The 10055-nt window shown below is 38.4% G+C and overlaps 3 protein-coding genes across 3 annotated transcripts in view; all 3 read right to left on the bottom strand.

Moving 5' to 3' along the window:
• LOC104807046 (pentatricopeptide repeat-containing protein At1g12300, mitochondrial-like) overlaps nt 1–2677 on the bottom strand; it is a 3679-nt gene extending 1002 nt beyond the window's left edge. Inside the window, exons 1-4 of the mRNA XM_019201652.1 lie at nt 2584–2677; nt 1392–1476; nt 899–1282; nt 3–768 (exon numbers count right to left, since the gene is read on the bottom strand). Of these exons, the coding sequence (XP_019057197.1) occupies nt 3–768; nt 899–1282; nt 1392–1476; nt 2584–2677 (1329 nt within the window). The remainder of the gene's footprint in view (nt 1–2; nt 769–898; nt 1283–1391; nt 1477–2583) is intronic.
• Nucleotides 2365–4988, bottom strand: LOC104806931 (pentatricopeptide repeat-containing protein At1g63330-like). The gene is made up of 2 exons (XM_010532044.1): nt 2806–4988; nt 2365–2583 (listed from the first exon to the last, which is right to left on the bottom strand). The coding sequence occupies exon 1, from the start codon at nt 4763–4765 to the stop codon at nt 2855–2857; it is 1911 nt and encodes a 636-aa protein (XP_010530346.1). The 5' UTR covers nt 4766–4988; the 3' UTR covers nt 2365–2583; nt 2806–2854.
• A 1174-nt stretch (nt 4989–6162) lies between these two features.
• The window catches only part of LOC104806932 (pentatricopeptide repeat-containing protein At1g63330-like), a 33877-nt gene continuing 29984 nt past the window's right edge, over nt 6163–10055 (bottom strand). Inside the window, exons 4-6 of the mRNA XM_019201680.1 lie at nt 9179–9567; nt 6782–8900; nt 6163–6400 (exon numbers count right to left, since the gene is read on the bottom strand). Coding sequence (XP_019057225.1) covers nt 6831–8744 — 1914 coding nt within the window. The 5' untranslated portion in view covers nt 8745–8900; nt 9179–9567 and the 3' untranslated portion in view covers nt 6163–6400; nt 6782–6830. The remainder of the gene's footprint in view (nt 6401–6781; nt 8901–9178; nt 9568–10055) is intronic.

The following is a 10055-nucleotide window of genomic DNA, read 5'->3' as shown; positions in this document are numbered from 1 at the left end:
GCTCGGAAAAATCCTTGTATGAGAGTGTTGTGAGTACATGTATCACCGACCAACCCTCTTCGAGACATTTCATGAAAGAGCTTCATACCCTCGTCAACCTTATTACACTTGCAGTAACCATTTATAAGACAATTAAAAGTCACTGCATTTGGATAACATCCTTTGTTAATCATAGAATCGATCATTTGTCTCGCCTCATCAAGGCGATTTTGCATGCACAACCCATCGATCAGTGTATTATAAGTAATAGTATCCGGAACTAAACCTCTTCGGATCATCTCTTCGCACAATTCTTTGGCCTCCAGGAACTTCCCCTCTTTAACGAATGCATCGATCAATATATTGAAAGTGACAACATTAGAGAAGATTTTTCTTTTGGCCATATCATTCAACAATCGGACAGCATCGTTCCATCTGTTGAAAACGCAAAGGCCGTTTATCAAACAATTGTAGGTGACAACATTTGGAGCAATCCCTTTGCTATCCATCTTTTCGAAAATGCTCAATGCGACATCTATATGTCCACATTTGCAAAGACCATCAATGATCGTATTATACATTATGACATTGATCTCAATGTTCCTCTCCTCCATCTTCATGAGCAGATTCAATGCCAAAGCACAATCACCCGACTTGCAAATCCCATTGACAACAGCGCCATAAGTAACTACATTTGGTTGATACCCCATCTTTAACATCTCATCAACTAAACTCACGGCTTCAGAAACTCTCCCCTCCCGACAAAGTCCATTGACCAAAGTGTTATATGTCACAACATCAGGTTTATATCCCTCTTGTACCATTTGGTCAACCCAACTTAATGCCACAGAAAGGTTCCCTTGGATACAGAATCCATTGATGAGGGTATTGAACGTGATAACATGAGGCTTAGTTATATGTCACAACATCAGGTTTATATCCCTCTTGTACCATTTGGTCAACCCAACTTAATGCCACAGAAAGGTTCCCTTGGATACAGAATCCATTGATGAGGGTATTGAACGTGATAACATGAGGCTTATAACCCTTTTTTATGATTTTCCCCAAAACCGAAAGGCCCAAAACCACTTGACCTGAGCGGCAGAATGCGTTGATGAGAATACTCAAAGTGTAGTCGTCATGTGAAACCCGGAGCAATTCCATTCTCTTGCAGAGAGAAATCACAACATCATACTGTTTCATTTTGGCGATTGCAGCCAGTAATTTATTAAAATCGACAATGGAAGGCAAGGGACGAGACCGAACCATGTGGTCGAACAAAGCGACAGCCTCATCTACATTACTACAACCATGAAACCCAAATCTCAATCTGTCTCTGTAGTCAACACCAGAAGAAGCCAGTCTCCGACAACTTAAAACATAGGAACGATCTGAGAAAGTGTTAAGAGTACCTCTTCGAAGGCGTTGATGAGTCTGAACCAAACTGGAAGCAGAAGCCGATGTGAAAGCGGCCATAGTCCGGACCATTCTCGACATCTCAGCTTCAATTCGTAGACGGAATGAGAAATCGGGTAGATTGCAATTTCGGCTTCTTCTGTAAAACCCTGGGTGGAAGCGGCGGTCACAGCGAAAACTCTTGATGGAGAAAAGCAAATTCTTCCTCTTTTTTTTTTTTTTAAAAAAAAACAAATCATAGGAAAAACTGTAAAATGGGCGAGCAGATTGAAACAGATTTTTTTTTTTTTATTTTGTCGATCATTTTGATGACAAATATTTATAAATATAATTAGATAAAATATAGAGAAATCCAATTACAGGGCAACGGCCAAATTAGGAGAATTGTAGATTGAATCTATAAAAAATATATATACTTTTTCTAAAACTAAATTTTAATCAAAATAAAAATGACCTGAAAAAACGAATTTAAAATATTTGTGTGGTAAAAGAACATAAAAATAATCTTTTTAAAAAACCCTTTTTCTGAAAATTGGATCCTTATGAAACGCAAATCGATATTTAAAAATACAAACAAACATATACTCAATATATGAAATCATAAATAAACAAACGTTATGGGAAATTGAAATGATAATTCCAAACTTAAGCCTTAAATCTGTGTTAAAGAGAGAAGTGAACAATGCGAATATATACATATATATATAAGGATGGATTGTAAAACTCGTGTTGGATTTCATAGATTTGGGCTTTGGAAAGGATGGGAGATTATCAATTTCCAAACCTATTGGAAAAGCATCAATTTCTCCTTATATATTATAATTGGAAGTATGCCTTTATGAAGCCAACTTCTCCACTTCAGACATTAAGAAGCCTAAGCAAGAACACTTTGCTTATAAAAAGCAATTTGACATAAAACAACGAATAGATATAAATTCTTTCTAAAATCAGAATTATGAAACCAGTAAATTTGTTCAACTGTGAAGTTTAGATATGTAAGAACCTTAAACGTGAACATTGTTACATAGCATCAGAATCTCAGAGTACAGATCCAGAAAATTTTTAAGCAGTCACCGACGGAAAACAGAAGAAACCATAAACCCACAAATCAACGCCAATCTCTCCACTTCAGACATTAAGAAACCTTTAGCAAGAACACTTCCAGCAACTCATAACCTTCTCGTTCACCTGCCAGCAATTTCCACGATTGATGAACCGAATAATTTAGAAAAACTGCTAGTATCAAGGCCACGACGCATTTAACGTCCAAACTAAAACCCATCATGTAAATATATTAGTCCTGAGAAGCAGATTTTGATATCTCGACCATTATGTGAATTACGCAGAATATGTCGAGCGATGAAACTTTAAACAGCTAAACAAACCTAAATCCAGAACAAAAGAACACACCTCATTGTCACACAACTTCCATGACCGAAAGCAAGCTCCGCGTTACAGCTCACCGAGAAAGAAGATCCAAAAAACTTTTCTCCAATCTCCCGTCCAATAACATATCAACAACCATTTCCATTGTTGAAACATCTGAAGAAAAACCGCAGCTTCTCATTTCCCGAATAAGCTCGATAACAGTTGCAACATGGCCACCTTTGAGATGACCTCGGATCAGTACATTATACGTACAATCATCTGGCATACAACCAATCTTTTTCATATTCTTAAACAGCTTGTCGGCTTCACCGAGCAAACTTGTTCCACAAAATCCAGTAATCATTGTATTGTACGTGATTACGTCCAGTTCAACCCCTTTATCAGAAAGTTTATTAAACAATCCGAGTGCCTCATCAACCATGTCACCCTTGCACAAACCATGCATCATAACATTATGGACAAAGATATCAAGGTCAATCCCACTCGTTTCCAACTGGCAATACAATCCAAGCGCCTCGTCCAGTTTCCCATTCTTACAAAGACCATCAAGCATTATTGCGTATGTTACAAGATCAAGATCCACACCTTGACTCTGCATCTCTGAAAAGAGTTTCTGGGCGACCTTGACATTGCCCGCTCGGAAAAATCCTTGTATGAGAGTGCTGTAAGTACATGTATCACCGACCAACCCCCTTCGAGGCATCTCATGAAAGAGCATCACACCCTCATCCACCTTATTACACTTGCAATAACCATTTATCAGACAATTAAAAGTCACTGCATTCGGATAACATCCTCTGTTGATCATAAAATCGAACAACTGCTTCGCCTCGTCAAGGCGATTCTGCATGCACAACCCATCGATCAATGAATTATATGTAAGAGTAGTTGGAACTAAACCTCTTCGAATCATCTCTTCGTACAGTTCTTTAGCCTCCAGAAACTTTCCCTCTTTAACGAACGCATCGATCAATATATTGAAAGTGACAACATTAGGGAAGATTTTTCTTTTGGCCATATCATTCAACAATCGGACAGCATCGTTCCATCTGTCGAAAACGCAAAGGCCGTTTATCAAACAACTGTAGGTGACAACATTTGGAGCAATCCCTTTGCTATCCATCTTTTCGAAAAGGCTCAATGCATCATCTATGTGTCCACCTTTGCATAGACCATCAATTATCATACTATAAATTTTGACATCCACCTCAATGTTCCTCTCCTCCATCTTCATGAGCAGATTCAATGCCAAAGCACAATCACCCGACTTGCAAATCCCATTGACAACAGTGCCATAAGTAACTACATCGGGTTGATACCCCATCTTTAACATCTTATCAACTAAACTCACAGCTTCAGAAACTCTCCCCTCCCGACAAAGTCCATTGACCAAAGTGTTATATGTCACAACATCAGGTTTATATCCCTCTTGTACCATTTGGTCAACCCAACTTAATACCACCGAAAGCTTTCCTTGGATACAAAATCCATTGATGAGGGTATTGAACGTGATAACATGAGGCTTGTAACCCTTTTTTATGATTTTCCCCAAAACCGAAAGGCCCAAAACCACTTGACCTGAGCGGCAGAATGCGTTGATGAGAATACTCAAAGTGCAGTCGTCATGTGAAACCCGGAGCAATTCCATTCTCTTGCAGAGAGAAATCACAACATCATACCGTTTCATTTTGGCGATTGAAGTTAGTAATTTATTAAAATCAACGATGGAGGGTAACGGGTGAGACCGAACCATCTGATCGAACAAAGCAACAGCCTCACCGACATTACAATCATGAAACCCAAATCTCAATCTGTCTCTGTAGTCTCCAACACCAGAAGAGACAAATCTCCGACAACTTAAAACAGAGGAACAATCTGAGAAAGTGTTCAGAGTACCTCTCCCCTTGCGATGATGAGTCTGAACCAAGCTCGAAGCAGAAGCCGATGTGAAAGCACCCATTCTCCGGACCATTCTCGCCATCTCAGCTTCGATCCGAAGACGGGATGAGAAATCAGGCAGCAGATTGCGATTCGGCTTCTTCTATAAGCCCTCGACGGAAGCGGCGGTCACAGCGAAAATGGAGATAAGCAGATTCTTCCTCGTTTTTTTTTTTCGGTCATCTGGAAAGGGAAATCGTAGGAAATTTGTAAAATTGGTGAGCAGTGTGTTATACCCAAATATCAATGGGGCAAACAACCAGATAACAACAACAATGAATCCTAAAAATGTATAATTTTTATAAAACTAAAATTAAACAAATCTAACTTAATAAAAATACCCAAAAATCAAGTATAAAAAAATCTTTTAAAAAAACAATATTTGTTTGTTAATGAGAGTCGACTCCTTATAAAACTCAAATCAATATAAAAAGTGAAGTATATATAATTTTGGCAATTGAAACGAAGATTCTAAAGTCAAACCTTAAATTTGTTTGACTGTGCCTTGGCGATAGCAGTTTCTAATATGAATGAAGATCATTATACGAAAATATACGAATGAAGGAATTAAAGTGAATTCGGGAGAATATGTCGAATTAAAACGATAATTTAAAAAGCTAAACAAATCCTAAAACAATATATAACCGTTGTTTAAATGGGTAAACTATACATCATGATAGAGATGTCAAAATTGGTAAATATATAACTGATGAAGGTATTGCGGATACATGTGAAGCTCCAGTCTCGAGTAGAAGCTTCAAAGCTTATCTGAAGACGACGTCGCATTAAGCTCGGTTGCTAAACGAACTCACGTGCGCTTACACACTTTCCATGGTGAAGTCGGTTGTAATCCTCTCACAAAGTTCTGAAACCGTGAGCAACAAATGACCCAAACTTTCACGAGATGACTGCGGATAATCAGACAGGCCTCGTCGTCATCACCATCCGACCAGACCACCCCTATGCTTAGAACGTGAATCTTTTGAATGTTCAAAATTGACCTACAGCAGCTTTGTACGGATCTTGAGCTGCTCTTGTAATGAACCTGTCATCTTTCAAAGAACAAATGAGAGACGTTTTTGCCCAATCTATTACCCGAACAAAAAGGGAACGCATGTCCATAGGCGTTGATAAATATATATACTGTCTGTCTGTCACATAATATATATATAGAAAAATTTATATTATGGAATTTACATATTCTCTAATGCGACGGCATAATGATTCGCGAAAATGGTCTAATTCTATGTTTCTACTATACAACCGTGTCGTTTTAATAACCTATTTTCATCGTCTATGTAAAAAAAATGGTTAATATAATTTCACTTGGGCCTTTGTTTTGTTATTAAGCGTCTATGATAAAATACCAACTCGTCAAAATATCTAAAAAAACTACACAAACATGGCAATTGATAAAGGATAGAGTAAAGCTCTTTCTAATCCAAATTCGAGTTTTTATTTGGAAAATGACACTTACCTGATTATATCGCTAAGTTGAAAGTTCGATGAATTTTTAAATTATTAAAAAAATTATACAAACGTGGAAAATACTCAACTCAGTTAGTTAAATTATTAAGACAAATTAGAGCTTGCAACCCTCAGAGGAATTGGGGAGAGTTCATTCACTGCCTAAAGAGGAATTTCTTCAGTTGGATCAACTGCCTAAGAGATTTTCGAACTGCACCACCAGAAAGGGGAAATACTATCAGATGCCATTGTGAGCATAATCAATTGCAGAAGAGAAAGTTAGAAACCACTAAAAACAATCGGATAACTCTACTCTTTGTGCAGAAGCCCACCAAAAAGAGATAAACTATGTATTAGCTCTGTCCAATTTTAGACAAAAACATCATCCACAAGAGTCCAAGGACTCAGCTTATGACCAATTTACCATAACTGTTTTCAATGTTCCATGCATTGCAAAGGATGGCACGTTATACGTACAGCCGAGCCGATATAAAAATATCCATAGACCCACAAAGTAAGAGTTCTATCAATGTGGTTCTGATGAAAATTCAGAACAGCTAAACAAGCCTAAATTCAGAACAGAAGAACTCACCTCGTTGTCACAAGACTTCCATGACCGAAAGCAACCTCCGCATTACAGCTCACCGAGAAAGAAGAACCAAAAAACTTTTCTCCAATCTCCCGTCCGATAACATATCAACAACCATTTCCACGGTTGAAACATCTGATGAAAAACCGCAGCTTCTCATTTCCCGAATAAGCTCGATAACAGTTGCTACATGGCCACCTTTGAGATGACCTCGGATCAGTACATTATACGTACAATCATTTGGCATACAACCAATCTTTTTCATATTCTTAAACAGCTTGTCGGCTTCACTGAGCAAACTTTTTCTACAAAATCCAGTAATCATTGTATTGTACGTGTTTACGTTCGGTTCAATCCCTTTATCAGAAAGTTTATTAAACAATCTGAGTGCCTCATCAACCTTGTCACCCTTGCACAAGCCATGCATCATAACACTATGGACAAAGATATCGAGGTCAATCCCACTCGTTTCCAACTGGCAATACAATCCAAGCGCCTCGTCCAGTTTTCCATTCTTACAAAGACCATCAAGCACTACTGTGCAAGTTACAAGATTAGGATCTACACCTTGTCTCTGCATCTCTAAAAAGAGTTTATGGGCGACATTGACTTTGCCCACTCGAAAAAAACCTTGTATGAGAGTGTTGTAAATACATGTATTACTGACCAACCCTCTTCGAGACATCTCATGAAAGAGTTTCATACCCTCATCCACCTTATTAGACTTGCAGTAACCATTTATAAGACAACTAAAAGTCACTGTATTCGGATAGCATCCTCTGTTGACCATAAAATCGAACAACTGTTTCGCCTCGTCAAGACGATTCTGCATGCACAACCCATCGATCAATGAAGTGTAAGTAATAGTATCCGGAACTAAACCTCTTCGAATCATCTCTTCGCACAGTTCTTTAGCCTCCAAAAACTTTCCCTCTTTAACGAACGCATCGATCAATATATTGAAAGTGACAACATTAGGGAAGATTTTTCTTTTGGCCATATCATTCAACAATCGGACAACATCGTTCCATCTGTCGAAAACGCATAGGCCGTTTATCAAACAACTGTAGGTGACAACATTTGGAGCAATCCCTTTGCTATCCATCTTATCGAAAAGGCTCAATGCATCATCTATATGTCCACCTTTGCATAGACCATCAATGATCATACTGTAAATTTTGACATCCACCTCAATGTTCTTCTCCTCCATCTTCATGAGCAGATTCAATGCCAAAGCAGAATCACCCGACTTGCAAATCCCATTGACAACAGCGCCATAAGTAACTACATCGGGTTGATACCCTAACTTTAACATCCGATCAACTAAACTCACAGCTTCAGAAACTCTCCCTTCTCGACAAAGTCCGTTGACCAAAGTGTTATATGTCACGACATTAGGTTTATATCCCTCTTTTACCATTTGGTCAACCCAACTTAACGCCACAGAAAGCTTCCTTTGGATACAAAATCCATTGATCAGGGTAGTGAGCGTGATAACATGAGGCTCGTAACCCAGTTTTAGAATTTTCCCCAAAACCGAAAGGCCCAAAACCACTTGACCTGAGCGGCAAAAACAGTTGATGAGAATACTCAAAGAGTAGCTGTCATGTGAGACCCGGAGCAATTCCATTCTCTTGCAGAGAGAAATCACAACATCATACTGTTTCATTTTGGCGATTGCAGCCAGTAATTTACTAAAATCAACGATGGAAGGCAAGGGACGAGACTGAACCATGTGGTCGAACAAAGCGACAGCCTCATCGACATTACTACAATCATGAAACCCAAATCTCAATCTGTCTCTGTACTCTTCAACACCAGAAGAAGCCAACCTCCGACAACTTAAAACAGAGGAACAATCTGAGAAAGTGTTCAGAGTACCTCTCCCCAGGCGATGATGAGTCTGAACCAGACTCGAAGCAGAAGTCAATGTGAAAGCACCCATTCTCCGGACCATTCTCGCCATCTCAGCTTCGATCCGAAGACGGGATGAGAAATCAGGCAGCAAATTGCGATTCGGCTTCTTCTATAAGCCCTCGATGGAAGCGGCGGTCACAGCGAAAATGGAGAGAAGCAGATTCTTCCTCGCTTTTTTTTTTTCGGTTATTACATTTACATGCGTCTGAAAAGGGAATAGTAGGAAATTGTAAAATTGGTGAGCAGTGCGTTAAAGCAGATTAGGCAAAGTTATTTTGATGATAGGGCAAACAACCAAATAATAATAACAATAACAATAGTATGAATCCTAAAAATATTTAATTTTTATAAAACCAAAGTTAATACAAATATACCCAGAAATCAAGTATAAACTGGGAAATATAAAAAGTGTGAGTATATATAATTTTGGTGTTTTTAATGAAATCCGAGATAAACATTATTGGGAATTGAAACGAAGATTACCCTTAAACTTGTTTGACTGTGCCTTGGCCGACAGCAGTTGCTAATATGAATGAAGATCATTCATTTTACGAAAATATACGAATGAAGGAATTAAAGTGAATTCCGGAGAATATGTTTAAATGGGTAAACTATGCATCATGATAGAGATGTCAAATGGGTAAATATACCATGGAATATATATATATATATAACTGATGAAAGTGTGGAATAAGATCCGGAGCTGAATATTGCGGATACATGTGAAGCTTCAGTCTCGGGTAGAAGCTTCAAAGATCATCTGAAGACGACGTCGCATTTAGGAATAACGCTTCCAAGATCAATCTCTCCTCTTTCAACATTAAGAAACCTTAGCAGGAACATTTCCATCATCTCCTAATCTTCTCATTCACCTGCAGCAATTTCCACGATGCATTTAACATCGAAACTAAACCCCATCATATAAACATGGGGTTAATTGATGATAACAGAACTAACCAGTAACCACAAGACTATTAGTCCTGGGATGCAGATTTTGATATCTCGATCATTATGTGAATATATTAATTAACAAATTAAAATCGATTATATGAAAATTTAAACGACTAAACAAACCTAAATCCAGAACAGAAGAACACACCTCATTGTCATTGTCACACAACTTCCATGACCGAAACCAATCTCCGCGTTACAGCTCACCGAGAGAGAAACAAACCGAATAGAGATTCGAGTCCTAGCAGACAAGTTCCAAGCGTTGGAATCCATCCCGAAGTGTGGATACGTGTAGAGGGCGAGGTAATCTTCCTCCCTTTCATGATCAAACGGATTCTTCAATTGAGACAGGCCCCGGATCGATTGAGGTAAGCGTTCTAACGTTTCTATGATTCAATAGAAGCATGGT

This window comes from Tarenaya hassleriana, unplaced genomic scaffold, assembly GCF_000463585.1.
Source record: "Tarenaya hassleriana unplaced genomic scaffold, ASM46358v1 Cleome12, whole genome shotgun sequence".
Lineage (NCBI taxonomy): Eukaryota > Viridiplantae > Streptophyta > Magnoliopsida > Brassicales > Cleomaceae > Tarenaya > Tarenaya hassleriana.
This window is presented reverse-complemented; position numbering and strand designations above follow the sequence as displayed.